Below are 17,111 nucleotides of genomic sequence, written 5' to 3'. Positions count from 1 at the left end.
AATGTTTTCTTTTGTCAAATCCCTTTACAAAACAAGAATGGAACCTCTCTACTGCTTAGAATGCATTGCAGTATATGTACATAACTATATGTATATGTACATAACTCCAAATGTAATGTTGTCTGCCATCACTCTGTCCCGAATCTCTGTGAGTTTTATGCCACTGTTTCTGATGACCATATCAATGATTGCAGTTTCCTGCACAGCAGTGAAAATCCTACCTCTCCCACCTATGGGAGGTAACCGTTGGGTCCTAAGCCTAAATGCAAAAACAATGACACACAAGTGTGTTTGGAGGCTTTGCTCAATTTACTTCTGTAATGTGCCGTTCAGTCAGATGCCCTTGCAAAATGCACATCTTACCTGTTGTTTTGCTGGAATATTCTCACAAGATGCCACTGTTGATCGTTACAGATTTGGATTGCGCTCTCAGACCAGCCTCTCTCATTGATAGACCATTGATTTATTACATGATCAATTATAGTAGCCCTAATATCACCTGAGACTACAACTCTTGATCTTCCTCTCTGTCTTCTTCCACCACGGATACGTACTCCTCTCCCTCTCCCACTCCCAGCCACTCTTCTTCCTCTGTCAGCCACTTCTCTATCTCTGGCTGGGTCCATGTTTACATTACAGTACAGCATTATTCCTAAGATATCCCCTTTTGTACAGATGGTAATGAAATTGAAAGACTAACACCTGGGTAGGTTTTCAGCTACAATGGGAATCAGCCGTGGTTGGTCTATTTGTATTGATAGTATTTCATTTTTTAGATTTGGAATATATTTCAATACGGTATTACTGTAGAAATAGAGCAGATTGCTGTCTTATTCAATTTTGTGTTATGTTAGGTTTTCAAATTAATTTTAACTGTTTTGAAAAGAGTATGTTAACATGTGCAAATTGGCATATAGGTTCATATAGTTTTGTTGGTGGTTGTGTCTGAGAAAATAATTCATGAAATTTGAAATATGTAGTCATTGAAATACATTTTGTGCCAAAGCAATGAAAAATGATCCACAGTTTAGCCCAGATAGACTGCTGTCACTGAAGAAGTGACCTAATTCGTGAGAAATGGGTCCTACTCGTTTCGGCTACCTGAAAAACAGGCTACTCTGGCGAATTTCAGTGATGAATGGAGAATGGGGCTTTTTTAATAATAATACATTGAAATTTATGCACTTTTCAAGACACCCAATAAAGTTCATTCAAATAAAGTTAGTTATTTGTTTAGAAAAGTTATATTAAAGCTGAATCAATGTCTGCAAAATCACATAAGGATAATATTCTCCATAAAAAATCAATTATAATAGCATAGTATTAATGTAAGACAACAATATAACATTAATGTAAGACAAAAACACCACTTCATTTCTTATGAGAATTTGGGATCATTATGCGAATGGTAGCATTTTTCTCTCAAGCAGCCAACACTCAACATCATACGAGCCACAAGTCAAAATATGTGCTTTGTTTGAAACAAAATGCTACCGTTTAACACCATCGCTCACTGTACATAATTCAAAACAACACTGTACTTCAAAACAACATTGTACATAACTCAAGATGATGCATATTCCCATGACACTGATTGAGATCAAATGGTAGGCATGTGGATGCTGCATGGACGTTTCACTGGTAAAACTTAAAGAATTATTATTCACGATTGACAGTGAGAAATGTGAAGGGAGGCTGACCATAAAAATAGTGCGTAATGTGTGAAGGGAGGGTGACCATAAAAATAGTGCGTAAAGTGTGAAGGGAGAGTGACCATAAAAAATAGTGCGTAATGTGTGAAGGGAGGGTGACCATAAAAATAGTGCGTAATGTGTGAAGGGAAAGTGACCATAAAAATAGTGCGTAAAGTGTGAAGGGAGAGTGACCATAAAAATAGTGCGTAAAGTGTGAAGGGAGAGTGACCAAAAAAATAGTGCGTAATGTGTGAAGGGAGGGTGACCATAAAAATAGTGCGTAATGTGTGAAGGGAGGGTGTGTGAAGGGAGGGTGACCATAAAAATAGTGCGTAATGTGTGAAGGGAGGGTGACCATAAAAATAGTGCGTAAAGTGTGAAGGGAGAGTGACCATAAAAAATTGTGTGTAAAGTGTGAAGGGAGAGTGACCATAAAAAATAGTGTGTAAAGTGTGAAGGGAGGGTGACCATAAAAATAGTGCGTAAAGTAGAGGTAAATAAACAGATGCGCGGAACAGGCGCAGGACAGGCGGAATGGGGCGGTTACCTTCAGATCCGCACAGCCTCTGCCTTTATTTAAAATGATTGGATTGAGTAATGACCTATAATAGAGAATGTACCACTGCCTTGCAACTCCTTCCGTTTGAGTTATGTTATAGTCTTATTTTTATTGTCAGCATGCATCAAATAACATTGTTTTAATAAATTACTATATATTTATGATTATATAGTAATTACACTTTCAGTCAAACTGGATAAGTGCATGGATTTCATGAAAAGTCTATGAGATTATTTGTTTAAAAACCAAGCAAAACAGCATTTATAGCTAAAGAAAATCATGGCATGATCAGGATTTGAGGTGGATAGAAAGAAAGGAGTTGGGGGTTTTAGGGTAATTGACACATTATGTTCTCCAAGCTGTTATTGAATATTAATATGATATATTTCCGACCTTTGACAGAAAGGTCATTATCATGTGTAATAGAATAACAAATGAGCTGTCTTTGTCTGCGTATGCTTTGATGGTAATGATGTGGGCTTTTATCTGCTCCTTCAATGGAACAGTCTGACCGCCCCACTCTCACACATTAAGAGCCATGGCTCCATATCAGTATTAGATGTGCCCCGTTTCTCACTTCAAAAGATCTATTGATTTCTGTTACCATAGTGAGCGATGCAAGCAGAGAGCCAGCCCTGTACATACATTGGAGACTCTCTAAAAGGCTATTTGTGTACTGCATCTACACCCTAATGGGTTTCTTCGGCTACCCCTACTAGGACAACATTTTCACCCAACAAAAAACGCTTAAGAACCCTTTGGTGAAAAGGTTCTACCTGGAACCAAAAAGAGTTATATTTCAAATACTTCCTTGAAAAGAGTCACTATGCTCCTGAAGCACTCCTCAGCACAACCTGAACCTGTCTTCCTGCTAAACAGTTCCTAGTCGAACCGTGATGTTAACTTGTTGAATCTAGGGGTCATTTTTTGGGGAAAAATAACGTATCAAAAGTAAACGGGCTATTTTTCAGGACCAGAAAATAGAATATGCATATAATTGACAGCTTAGGATAGAACACACTCTAAAGTTTCCAAAACTGTAAAGATATTGTCTGTGAATATAACAGAACTGATATTGCAGGCAAAATAATGAGAAAAATCCAATCAGGAATGCAGCGGTTTCTAAATAAGAGTCCCTTCCTATGCTTCCCTATTGAGCAGTGAATGGGATATCAACGAGATTCCTTTTTCAAAAAAGCTCTGTCCCGGTTGATATATTATCGAATAGATATTTGAAAAACACCTTGAGGATTGATTATAAACAACGTTTGCCATGTTTCTGTCGATATTATGGAGCTAATTTGGAATATTTTTCTGACCTCAATTTCCGGTAGTTTTCTCAGCCAAACGTGAAGAACTAACGGAGCTATTTTTGGCTACAAAAATGATTTTTCTGGAAAAAAGGTACATTTGCTATCTAACTGGGAGTCTCGTGAGTGGAAACATCTGAAACTCATCAAAGGTAAACGATTTAATTTGATTGCTTTTCTGATTTTCTTGACCAGATGGCCTGCTGCTAGCTAGGCATAATGCTATGCTAGGCTATCGATAAACTTTCACAAATGCTTGCATATTTTTAAAATCTGAGATGACAGGGTGATTAACAAAAGGCTAAGCTGTGTTTGAATATATTTTTCACTTTGTGATTTCATGAATATGAATATTTTCTAATAAGATTTTTTGTCCTTGGCGTTATGCTACTTAGTGTCAGTTGATGACAATGCTCCCGGAACCCGGGATGGGTAGTTACAAGAGTTAACGCTGTTGAACGTTCAGCCTCAGCTCTATTATTTTGTGTTGAAAGACTGACTGTAAGGAAAGTTATTTTGCTTCGTGTAGAATTCTCAGATTTTTCTACTCTGTCTCCAGTGGTAGCTATCGTCACACGGCTAGTTGCTGAAACTTGGCTAGTTGCTGAAACTTGGCTAGTTCTTGCCAGAAGGCTTGGCCAACCTAGCTAGCTTGCTGGAAAGATTGCTATACATCTACAACTGGCTTTTCTCCTGGCGAGGTAGAATCGCTAGCTCTCCTCTCTCTCGTTTCGTTCAACCCATGTCCCCGTGTGTCGTGTTGACTAGACTGTCCGTCCTTAGCTTCACAGATTGACAGCCGAGAGAGACGCTTTGTTCATCGAGATACAAAGAAAGCATTAGCTTTCTCCGGCTAGCATTGTGCTAACTAGCTAGGCTATTAGCTCATGAGGTGAACGCTAGCTAGGTTTGCACGAGAACTATGGCGTAGCCATGGAGCCTGCTACAAAGAGCAAGACTCCTGCCCCAGCACTGGCACGCCTGTGTCCATGCAAAGCTACTATTTCCGGCAAGGATACACACTCTTTGTGTGTCGCCTTCATGAGGCTTGAGGACGCAGAAGCATCTCTCGCTATCCCAGAGTCATGTGTGCATTTTAGGGCACAGCCTTTTGAGTGTCCTCAAATGGCGAGCGCGCAGAGCAGCCCCTAAACCAGACTTGTCGCCAGTACAGCCTCCGGGCTTGCAGGCTACGCAGCCCTCCTGGGACGAGGTTTTGGACTATCTCTGTCCTCCGTTTCAGTCAAAAGCAGCGTAGGCGGGGTCTTGGATATTTGCAATGGAGGAGGAATACGAACTCCTCAAAGCCAGCGAGGGAAAAGAGGAAGCCCAACCCCATAGCACGAGACCCTCTTCCTCACTTAGCGTAGCATCTGCATTCAATAAAAAGATTCGGGATTGTCGATGTTTGCAAACGGGCAGCGTCCAGGCTCTGTATTGACTGGCCTGCAACCATGGGGGTGGCAGCACATAGCGGGATTGGATCGATGCGAGGAAGCTCCCCTCTCGCACCATCCTGGGGAAGCAACTACTCCCAGCGGTCCCTGCTTTGGACAAGCCCCTGTCCAGTAAAGTCCTAACCTGACACTTTGTAAGCATGGATTTTCAGGGCATGGAGGAGACCGGCTTCGGCAAGCCGCCGGTGGTCGAGCTGTCATTGGCTAGCCACCTCAACCCCAATGCCTCGCTACAGCCGGCACTACTCTCCCTGGAAAGATGGAGCGCTTCACCTCCTCCTTATTCCAGAAGGTCTTAGTGTTTGCGGCACATTCAGTGAAGGCCTTTAAACGTAACATCCCTGCTGCTGGCTTACCAGGTTGACTTGCTACAAGAGATGGGCAAACTCTTGGTCAAAAACACAGCCGACCACAGACTTTGAGATGAGATGTGTGTGGCTACAGATCTCATTCCCCAGAAGTGCCATTCCAGGCTGCGTGCACTCCAGGAGAAACTTGTCCAGCTTGTCAGACAAGGAGAAAACAAACTTCCTGCAATTCCTGTCAAGTCATTCCCCTGGAGGGGAGAAAGGGTGCCCGACATAGGAGTAAGTCCCCAGCAGCAGAGATGGACAGTGCACAGCTCACACAATGTCCTGGCCTGTCCTCTCTCTGGTGGAGCACAGACACCCCCCCCCCCACCATCTCAACGGGGGAGAGGCACATATGTGCTCCAAACACCCGACCCCTTGTGCAGCGACTCATTCCTATGCGTATGGAGGGGGCTCACTCTTCATCCAAGTGCCCTCCGTGTCACAGCTCTCCCTTTGGCTCTTTTCTAAGTCGCTGAGGTAGGAAGACAATTTGTCAGTCGCCACCAAACAGTGTCTCCAATCCCAGCGTTTAGCCAAGGGCAAGAAAATGTAACAAAATGGCTGGTTTTTCTTTTGTGGTCTGGGATTTTCTGTAGACCCTGCCACATATGTCTTGCGTCTGAGCCATTGAATTGTGACTCCACTTTGTCTCTATACTGATGTTTTGCCTGTTTAATTGTCTTGTGGAGGGAATGACTACTCTCTTTGTATTCTGCCATATTCCCAGTCACTTTGCCATGGGTAAATGCTGTGTTTTAAGCTTTCAGTTTTGTGCTAATGCTGCCATCTATCCACAGTTTCTGGTTAGGGTAGGTTTTAATAGTCACAGTGGGTACAACATCTCCCATACACTTCTTGATGAAATCAGTCACCGTTTCAGTGTACATGTCAATATTAATCTCGGAAGCTACCCGGAACATATCCCAGTCCGCATGATCAAAACAATCTTGAAGCGTGGATTCCGATTGGTCAGACCAGCATTGAATAGCACGGGTACTTCCTGTTTGAGTTTCTGCCTATAGGAATGGAGGAGCAAAATGGAGTTGTGGTCATATTTGCTGAAAGGAGGGTGGGGGAGGACCTTGTATGCATCCCGGAAGTTGGAATAACAATGGTCGAGTGTTTTTCCAGTGAAATTACTACAGACGATATGCTGATAGAATTTAGGTAGCCTTTTCCTCACATTTGCTTTCTTAAAATCCCCAGTTACAATAAAGGCAGCCTCAGGATATATGGTTTCAAGATTTCATAATGTCCAGTAAAGTTCCTTGAGAGCCGTCGTGGTATCAGCTTGAGGGGGGGGGATATACGCGGCTGTGACAATAACCAAAGAGATAATACGGTCGGCATTTGGTCAGAGCGAGTGACCATGTTTATCCCTCATTCTGCTAGCCCCTCTAGAGTCAGAGAAACTAATGTTACTCAGAGTCCTGATAACGGAGCAAATGGAAAGATTTTCCATCCTCACCCAGTAAACATGTTCCTCCGGGTCTGGCCCGAGAAAGGATGAATCTGAATGCAACAGGCTTTGAGGCTATCCAGAGTGCAAGAGCCCCTTCTACATGCTCACTGTATTGAATCAAGTGGTGTGTTTTTGAGAAATGGTGTGACCAGAGACAGATAAAGTTGAAGTCGGAAGTTTAAAAACACTTAGCCAAGTACATTTAAACTCAGTTTTTCACAATTCCTGACATTTAATCCTCATAAAAACTCCTTGTTATAGGTCAGTTAGAATCACCACTTTATTTAAAGAATGTGAAATGTCAGAATAATAGTAGAGTGATTTATTGCAGCTTTTATTTCTTTCATCACATTTCCAGTGGGTCAGAAGTTTACATACACTCAATTAGTATTTGGTAGCATTGCCTTTAAATGATTTAACTTGGGTGAAATGTTTCAGGTAGGCTTCCACAAGCTTCCCACAATAAGTTTTTGGCCCATTCCGCCTGACAGAGCTGGTGTAATTTAGTCAGGTTTGTAGGCTTCCTTGCTCTCACATGCTTTTTCAGTTCTGCCCACACATGTTCTATAGGATTGAGGTCAGGGCTTTCTGATAGTCACTCTAATACCTTGACTTTGTTGTCCTTAAGCCATTTTGCCACAACTTTGGAAGTATGCTTGGGGTCATTGTCCATTTGGAAGAACCATTTACGACCAAGCTTTAACTTCCTGACTGATGTCTTGAGATGTTGCTTCAATATATCCACATCATTTCCACCCCATGATGCCATCTATTTTATTAACTGCACCAGTCCCTCCTGCAGCAATGCACCCTCAACAACAAGATGCTGCCACCCCCGTGCTTCACGGTTGGGATGGTGTTCTTCAGCTTGCAAGCCTCCCCCTTTTTCCTCCAAACATAACGATGGTCATTATGGCCAAACAGTTCTATTTTTGTTTCATCAGACCAGAGGACATTCCTCCAAAAAGTACAATCTTTGTCCCCATGTGCAGTTGCAAACCGTTGTCTGGCTTTTTTATGGCGGTTTTGGAACAGTGGCTTCTTCCTTGCTGAGCGGCCTTTCAGGTTATGTTGATATAGGACTCATTTTACTGTGGATATAGATACTTTTGTTTCCTCCAGCTTCTTCACAAGGTCCTTTGCTGTTGTTCTAGGATTGACTTGCACTTTTTGCACCAAAGTACATTCATCTCTAGGAGACAGAACTCATCTCCTTTCTGAGCGGTATGACTGCTGCGTGGTCCCATGGTGTTAATACTTGCATACTATTGTTTGTACAGATGAACGTGGAACCTTCAGGTGTTTGGAAACTGCTCCTAAAGATGAACCAGACTTGTGGAGGTCTACAATGTATTTTTCTGTCTTGGCTGATTTCTTTTTATTTTCCCATGATGTCAAGTAAAGAGGCACTGAGTTTGAAGGCAGGCCTTGAAATACATCCACAGGTACACCTCCACTTGACTCAAATTATGTCAATTAGCCTATCAGAAGCTTCTAAAGCCATGCCATCATTTTCTGGAATTGTCCAAGCTGTTTAAAGGCACAGTTAACTTAGTGTATGTAAACTTCTCACCCACAGTGAACTTTAAGTGAAATAATCTGTCTGTAAACAATTGTTGTAAAAATTAATTGTCATGCACAAATTAGATGTCCTAACCGACTTGCAAAAACTATAGTTTGTTAACAAGAAATTTGTGGAGTGTTTGAAAAACTAGTTTTAATGACTCCAATCTATGTGTATGTAAACTTCCGACTTCAACTGTAAATCCTTACCAGTGCTTTGTATCATGATTTGATGCTTTTTGCAAGACCTTTTGGACAGAGGGAAAGCTTTCTCCACTGCAAAGGTCTGTTTAGCCGCTATCTCGGTCTGCCATATAGGCTTATACAAGATCACAGCACCCTCTGTTATGTCGTTTTATGAGGGGAACAAGTTGCTTACGGCCAGTCTCCAAACCTTTAGCCCCGTCTTGGGACCTGTTTATTGTGTTTGAGGCTATTTCACAGCAACCGCTGGAAAGAATGGAGATGAAATATCTTTTGTATAAACTGCTTTACTGATTTCCCTTACGTTGCAAAGCGGAATTGTCTCACCTTAGAGCTTGTGGTTTTCCACCCATCGCCCTTCACACCATTTGTGTCCAGTACTGGCGTTGTGCATTTACTTGGATAGATATAGAGCACTACACAAGAGCGACCAGCTCTTTGTTTCCTGGGTTCCCCCCTCAAGGCTCAATGACTATCCCATTGGATAGTGGAGGCTATTATATTGGCTTATAATAGCAAAGTTTTTACAGCCCCTGGAGGGCCTGAGTGCTCATTCCATCATAGGCGTGGCTACCTCTTTGGCACTGTTTAAAGGCATTTGGGATATGGCTTGTTGGGCTACCCCTCATAATTTTATTAAGTTTTACCGACTGGATGTCACTGCACCTTCGTTGGTGCATGATGTCCTCAGTGTCAGAGTCTAAGAGGGAGGAATGTGTTGGATGACTAGCTGTGTTTGAAAGGCATGTCTATTATACGAGAGTTTGCCATATACCAGAAGTGATACATCTGAACAAATATTTGAAATAGAACGCAAGGTTAATTTCTTAACCCCAGTTATATGATATGTTACTCACCACTTGGATTCGGTCTTAGGTAGCAAAATTTGAAATGTTGTTTCATACATTGGATAAAAGTAGAGACTCAGAGCTACAAAATGGTATATCATACACTGCATTTTTGAGGAACAATGGGAAAGTAATTCTGCTTTGAAAGTTGATAAACTTTAAACTCACTTTTGGCGTTTGAATGTTTTGGTTTCTAGTGAGGAGCTCTTTGTCTACACCCATTCAACATTGTTCACACCCTCTTAAGCTTTAGCCCCACCCATCTCATTTTGCCCTCAGAGCGTTCAGAGTGCACACTTGACGCTCTGGCCGATGATTTGTTTACCTATGGACAACATGAAAACAGCCTAACCAGCTCTGTATGCAACAATTTCATTACGCTTTTTTGCAGACATTTACTAACACCGGTCATATTCAATTTGTGTTGTACACTTTAGATGAAGACATGTATCTAGCTAGCTAAACAATGAACCTAGCTAGGTAAACATTGTGTAAGATCACACACGTTGCGTAACGTTGGCTAACGAGCCATCCAGCTAACGTTAGCTAGTTAAACAACAATGAACACAGTGCTAAATCATGTAGTTACTACCCTGCATGAATATGCTGGGAGCTAACCAACCAGGTTCAATGTTAGCTAGCTAACATTAGGCTCTAGCTAGAAAAGCAAATTACTCTAGGATACAAATAATAGCGTCAGCTAGGAAGCCAGACAGCTAATGTTAGCTAGCTAGCTAACAGGACACTTTAGCTACAAATGAAACCACTTTCTGTCAAAATTAGAAATGTGTAATATCTGAAAATGTAGCTAGCTACCAATAGACTATCTTACCTGTATACGTCATCTACATACGTCTCCCTGTCACGAATGCCATTCCACGGTTGCCCTTAGTTTGAAGATGTTATCTGGAGACAGGTGTTTTCTCCATCGCTTTAGCTATCATACTCTATTCCACTTATTACAAAACTTGATCCTCCAGAAAGTGGAGAGCATCACTTTTGCAGCTCCACTACACAATACATTCGACAGATTACCAACACAGACTGACCAACTCAAATAGACAGAAGCCTTCTATATGGCAGACCAATCCGCACTCCTCTCTCGGCATGTCCAGCCCACTCATTATCTCAGCCAATCATGGCTAGTGGGGAGGCTGCTGACTTTTTCCGTTGCTAAACCAACAAGACTCGTAATTTAATGATTTTATTCATATTTACAGATGGCATACATGTTTGTTATTAAGGCACATGAAAGTTCACATGTTCGAGAAGGTATTTGTGCCAAAACCCACATTTTGATAAACAAAAATCTTCTTTACGTTCAAACGGCTCTCCTGTGAAGTCATGACTTGCGAAATACACCTAGTTTCCTGAATCGGGTCATACAGTATATGAGTGAGATGTATCACCACATTTCCGTTCTCGCAGTGCGCAAGGAAGAGAGACATGTTTTGCGAATGACTAGTGGGCGGGCGAGTGGCGCCTTATAGAGTGTGTGATCTGAATGGCTTGGTGTCTACTTTATATTTTATGTATTGCATTTTCTCCTTGTAGGAGCTTCAACAGCAGCGCATGATCGAGATGAAGAATCTGAAAAAGACCCGGAATTTCTACCAAAAGCTGCTCCACCAAGAGAGAAAAAATAAAGGTACAAATCAATCCCTCATCACTTTTATATTCCCAATTTCTACTAATGGTTGATAAATAGAGAAAGAAATGCAATATTTCTATGTGTTTTTCTTCTGAAGGTTCGGAGGCTAGATTGATGCTGTCCAAACTCAAGGTCCAGTTTGAGGAGTTGAGGTCCAAAGTGGAGTTCCTAGACTGTGTAAAGAAATATCTTGAGGTGCGGACAGGTTGAACAGGAGATTTCTTAATCCGGCCTTGTGTCTTGTGAAAGACTTATGTATGGCCTTGTATCAATAGAGAATGGTTGACTAAGTTACTAGTTATAAATTCTTACCTCAGGGAACCCCAACCGTTCCATAGCTAGCACACCTGATTCAAGTGATGGGCATTCCGTTGAGTTTTCGTTGAGTCGGCTTCACGTTAAAGAGTCGGCTCATTTGACTCCCCAACAGCTCTTAGTTAAAACAAAATATGCTTAAAAATCAACCCACAACCATGAAAAAATTGCAAATCTCCAATGTAAAGTGGAAATGTTTTTTTTTTTACCTGGCCTGCAAAAATAAATAAAATAATTTAAAAAACACACTGAAACAATCTATGTGAACCAGATTGATCTGCTCTCCCCACTATTTATTGTTTAGAGATTCTTTAGAGAATTACTTTGTAACTTATCTGGAGAAAAACGTTGGTTTAAGCTATAAAAACGGTAGTAGCAGTATACATATCGGGGGCGAATGACCCATCATTAGATTGTTAATAAACACAATAATAAAACCTATGGAATTTTTACAATATAATATGGCTATTAAACCAGAATAAAAAAACATGTATGGTTCTACAAAGAACCTTTGAGATTTATAGAACCATTCTCCTTTAAATGTTTATAAAGTAGCATATTCTATACAGCCCCAAAAAGGGTTGTGACCATAGCGGAGTATAGAACCTTTTTTTATGTTTTTTTATAGAACCTTAGGAAAGTGTTCTTTACAGCAACATACAGGTTCCATTTAGAACCTTATAAGCATGGTTCTTTATAGAACTTTTTTAAAAGTTCCATATAACACTAAAAGGTTTTCCTCTATGGTTGCAAGCCACATAACCCTTATTTGGCACTATATGAAACCATTTGTTTTTAGTGTGCATCTCTGCCTGGTTGGTTTGGTCAGGTTCTGAGTGTGGATCAGTGGGGTATGGATATGTCCCTCCTCCCCTCCCTGGCAGCATCTGGTCCAGGGAGCCCTCTGGATCTCCAGCCCTCAGAGGAGCCTGCCGTGCTGGGATTGGTATCTTTGTCTGGGGCAGAGAGAGGGAAGAGCAGCCTGCAGGCCGCCACACCCCTGGGTCTCATGTCCTACCTCTATGCCAGGTAACACTAATGCACTATATATTAGCTTACATTAACACGTTTAGGTTACAGTAAAACATGAACTATTAAACCCATGAGTGTGATTAACAGTGTATCAGTACGTATGGTTTAAATAGTGTCCCTCTAGTGGACAATGTGTTATTAAACTGAGCACCACATTTTACTGTCCACCATCATGCCTATGATTGCTGAGAACATTTTACATGATATCCTACATATGGCACAACAAAGAGACATTTCTGTTTATTTAGATTTGTGCCCAAATGTGTTTCATTGTGATTTGTCCTAGACATGTTGTGTAGTGAAATCACATTCAACAGATACCAAACTAAACTCTGTGTTCTATCTCCTTTGACAGAAATGCTCCATTGGAGGGCTATATCCAACAGTTCCTGTACACATACCGCTATTTCTGCACCCCTCAAGAACTCCTTCAGTTCCTGATGGAAAAATTCACCAGTGCTGTAGCAGCAGGGTATGTAAGGCTACTGTAGCAGAAATAAAAGACAGACAGACATAAAACACAAATTAATTTCATGCTCTTTGGATGGTGTCCGTTCTAGTCATTCTATTTCTATGGTTATTTGATTCTGTGGAATTATAATGTCTGGTCAAGTAATTCTGGTTCTATGGTAAAATGTTAATTGAGATAATATAATTGGCATTTGTCAGAAACAATAAGAAAATGAATGGCCACCTGTATAAAAAAACAAAAAACAAAGTGACTATAACCGTCAAGTAAGAAAACTGTAAACATGGGCCTGTATAAATGAGGATCACATTTTTGTTCACATAAAATTATATTGGTATGAAAGCTACCTTTTTTTAACATTTTACCCCCCTTTTTCTCCCCAATTTCGTTGTATCCAATTATTAGTAGTTACTATCTTGTCTCAGCGCTACAACTCCTGTACGGGCTCGGGAGAGACGAAGGTCGAACGCCATGCGTCCTCTGAAACACAACCAAGCCCCACTGCTTCTTAACACAGCGTGCATCCAACCCAGAAGCCAGCCGCACCAATGTGTCGGAGGAAACACAGTGCTCCTGGCGACCTTGGTTAGCGCGCACTGCGCCCTGCCCGCCACAGGAGTCGCTGGTGCGCGATGAGACAAGTATATCCCTCCCGGCCAAACCCTCCCTAACCCCCCCACACATTCTGCAGCGATACGCCATCCCATCTGGTTTGTTCTTAGTGGGAACCACACATGGAGGGAGTCTATTCTACATAGTTTTAACTCCGGAAACGGACAATAGCGACGCCAGCTAGATGGGGTTCTGGTCTGGAATAGATAAGAACAAAAAATGTGCACCCCTTGGAATGAATTGAGAAACGCTGCTCTACAGGAAGTTGGGTTCTGGGCTGGATGGATAGCTGGAGAGAGAGTTGCAGGCTCATGTCTAGCACAGAGAGGGAGAGCAATAGGCTACAGGCACAAATTTATTTCTTACTACAGTAGCGTTGGTCTCCAAACATGCAATGATGTCGAATAATCCAAGCCCAGGCCCAAATCAGTTCTCAGAATATCAGGCGTGACCCTGGATGAAAATCAAAAATCAAAACTTCCAGGGGAATTCTGAAAAATAACTGTCCTGAATTTATTTTACTCTTTTGTAAAAATGACAGCTTTTTTAATCTCTCAAAAACCACAACTGAGCTATGTCCGAGAGAGTAAAAGTATGCCAAAGATTTAAATATATTAGGCTCGAATATAGCTAATTTTCATTTTTCACCTCATAATCTGTGAAATTTGAATGTCAGGTCAAGTAATTATATTTCTGTGGTTATTTGTGGTTATCCTTTTTCCACCAGAGGTGGTCCAAATGTGTCAGGGGACCGTGCTAAGGTGTACCACCGGAGTCTCGATGTGCTGCAAACCTGGCTGACTGACTGCAGACTGGTGGACTTCAGCCCCAAGTCCATCCTGCTGATCACACTGGAAAACTTCCTCACCAATGAAGTAATTAAAGATAAATCATCAATTAAATGACAAAGCAATCAAATGATAAAACCAATCACTCAAGCAAGTCAATTCATCATTCAATAAATGTCTCAACTGACCAGCTAAATCTGTAGCAGTATAGTTGTTTTTGTTGATGTCATTGTGGTTGCTTTTGTTGTCGATTTTTTTCAGTATATTTATAAATCAAATACTCTTAAACAATGTTTTTGTAATGGTCTGGTTCTTATTTAGGTGTCTCCAGTAGACAGCAGAGGAGAGAGGCTTCTGACCACTCTTCAAAGCTCTCCCAGGAGGAGGTGGAGCCAAAGCTGTGGGAGCCCAATCAGCATGCAGGAAGAAGATGATGCATTGTCTTCTCGTACCATATGCAGAAAATCTGTTGTTGAGGACTCTGGAAAGAAGGTCCATATAAGCATTATTATACGTGTACTATTATGTTGGTGATTATGTTGGTGATGTTGTTTGTCTTACCTGAACCAAAAATAATCTGATTGATTCAAAGTACGGGAAGTTTGTCTGGCTTAAAAGAAACCCATTTATACTAATATATATTCTGATTGAGTGGGACCATGGCTGCACCCTTGCCCAGTTATGTGACATCCATAGATTAGGGCCTACTGAATTTATTTCAATTGACTGATTTCCTTAAATTAACTGTAACTCAGCGAAATCGTTTAAATTGTTGCATATTGCTTTCATATATTACTTCAGTATATGTATTCATAGACGGAACCTTTCTAAGTTGATTTATCTCTGTAGAGTTTCCAGTGGAAAATATCCAGGGTGGTGGAGCCCCAGGCAACCCAGACCAAAGACCAGGCCTACTCATTAGCAGCAGCCCTGCCGCGGCCCTGCTACACCTCCCTTATGGATGACACCTCCAGTGCCTGCCTCAGAAGCGAGGGAAGACACCCTTTTAGTCAGAGTGAACACAGCGCCCAACACACGGCACAGCAACTCACTCTACTGCAGCAGGTAAACATGTGCACGCACGAACGTGCATACACACACTAACATGCACACACACACACACACACACACACACACACACACACACACACACACACACACACACACACACACACACACACACACACACACACACACACACACACACACACACACACACACACACACACACACACACACACACATTGACATGCACGCATACACAGCCCACCAAATCATCCTGCAGCAACAGATAAACAGACTTGCACAATTTCTCCCTCTCTCATGCATTCACACTCACTCACAAACACATTGTTATTCATAGACACTGGGGGGGAGACAAATCACTACTTTATGAACGGAAAACAAATTTACAGACCTACAGTTGAAGGTGGAAGTTTACATACACCTTAGCCAAATACATTTAAACTCAATTTCTGACATTTAATCCTAGTAAAAATTCCCTGTTTTAGGTCAGTTAGGATCACCACTTTATTTTAATAAATGTCAGAATAATAGTAGAGAGAATGATTTATTTCACATTTGATTTCTTTCATCACATTCCCAGTGGGTCAGAAGTTCACATACACTCAATTAGTATTTTGTAGCATTGCCTTTAAATGGTTTAACTTGAGTAAAACGTTTCAGGTAGCCTTCCACAAGTTTCCCACAATAAGTTGGGTGATTTTTGGCCCATTCCTCCTGACAGAGCTGGTGTAACTGAGTCAGGTTTGTAGACGTCCTTGCTCGCACACGCATTTTCAGTTCTGCCCACAAATGTTCTATAGGATTAAGGTCAGGGCTTTGTGATGGCCACTCCAATACCTTGACTTTCTGTCCTTAAGCCATTTTGCCACAACTTTGGAAGTATGCTTGGGGTCATTGTCCATTTGAAAGACCCATTTGCGACCAAGCTTTAACTTCCTAATTGATGTCTTCAGATGCTGCTTCAATATATCCACATAATTTTCCTTCCTCATGATGCCATCTATTTTGTGAAGTGCACCAGTCCCTCCTGCAGCAAAGCACCACCACAACATGATGCTGCCACCCCCGTGCTTCACGGTTGGTATGGTGTTCTTCAGCTTGCAAGCCTCCCCCTTTTTCCTCCTAACATAACGATGGTCATTATGGCCAAACAGTTCTATTTTTAATTTCCTCAGACCAGAGGACATTTCTCCAAAAAGTACGATCTTTGTCCCCATGTGCAGTTGCAAACCGTAGTCTGGCTTTTTATGGCAGTTTTGGAGCAGTGGCTTCTTACTTGCTGAGCGGCCTTTCAGGTTATGTCGAAATAGGACTCGTTTTACGAGGGATATAGATACTTTTGTATCTGTTTCCTCCAGCATCTTCACAAGGTCATTTGCTGTTGTTCTGGGATTGATTTGCACTTTTCGCACCAAAGTACGTTAATCTTTACTGCCCTCCCAAGCAAAAAGGCAGTAACTGCTCATTTGGTCGAAAATGAGTTAATGTCATTTTTGTTACATTAAATGCATGCTTAATCATGTGGACAAGTATCCTGCCTCGTTTTGTGTTTTGGAGAGAATTGGGGTCGTATTAGCAGTATCTGCAAAAAGTTACTGTGAAACCAAGGTAAGTGGCAAGGTAACTGCCTTTTAGCTTGTTTTCAACCTGCCCTTGGCTGCAGTTACTGCGTTTTACCTTGGTTTCATATAATTTTATTATGATAGTGATGCAATCAAACCTGTATGACACTGACTGACAGCTACACACACACATACCATGCTAATCT

General features: G+C 41.5%; 1 protein-coding gene across 1 annotated transcript in view; it reads left to right on the top strand.

Annotated features, from left to right (window-relative positions):
- Positions 1–17,111, top strand: part of LOC124038144 (kinase non-catalytic C-lobe domain-containing protein 1) — an 82,728-nt gene that overhangs the window by 41,027 nt on the left and 24,590 nt on the right. Inside the window, exons 18-24 of the mRNA XM_046353647.1 lie at positions 11,005–11,098; positions 11,199–11,296; positions 12,246–12,445; positions 12,804–12,920; positions 14,257–14,404; positions 14,639–14,809; positions 15,167–15,382. Of these exons, the coding sequence (XP_046209603.1) occupies positions 11,005–11,098; positions 11,199–11,296; positions 12,246–12,445; positions 12,804–12,920; positions 14,257–14,404; positions 14,639–14,809; positions 15,167–15,382 (1,044 nt within the window). The remainder of the gene's footprint in view (positions 1–11,004; positions 11,099–11,198; positions 11,297–12,245; positions 12,446–12,803; positions 12,921–14,256; positions 14,405–14,638; positions 14,810–15,166; positions 15,383–17,111) is intronic.

Source organism: Oncorhynchus gorbuscha, linkage group LG06 (genome assembly GCF_021184085.1).
Source record: "Oncorhynchus gorbuscha isolate QuinsamMale2020 ecotype Even-year linkage group LG06, OgorEven_v1.0, whole genome shotgun sequence".
In the NCBI taxonomy this organism is placed as follows: domain Eukaryota; kingdom Metazoa; phylum Chordata; class Actinopteri; order Salmoniformes; family Salmonidae; genus Oncorhynchus; species Oncorhynchus gorbuscha.
The sequence above is the reverse complement of the archived record's forward strand: the minus strand, read 5'-3'. Positions and strand labels throughout refer to the sequence as shown.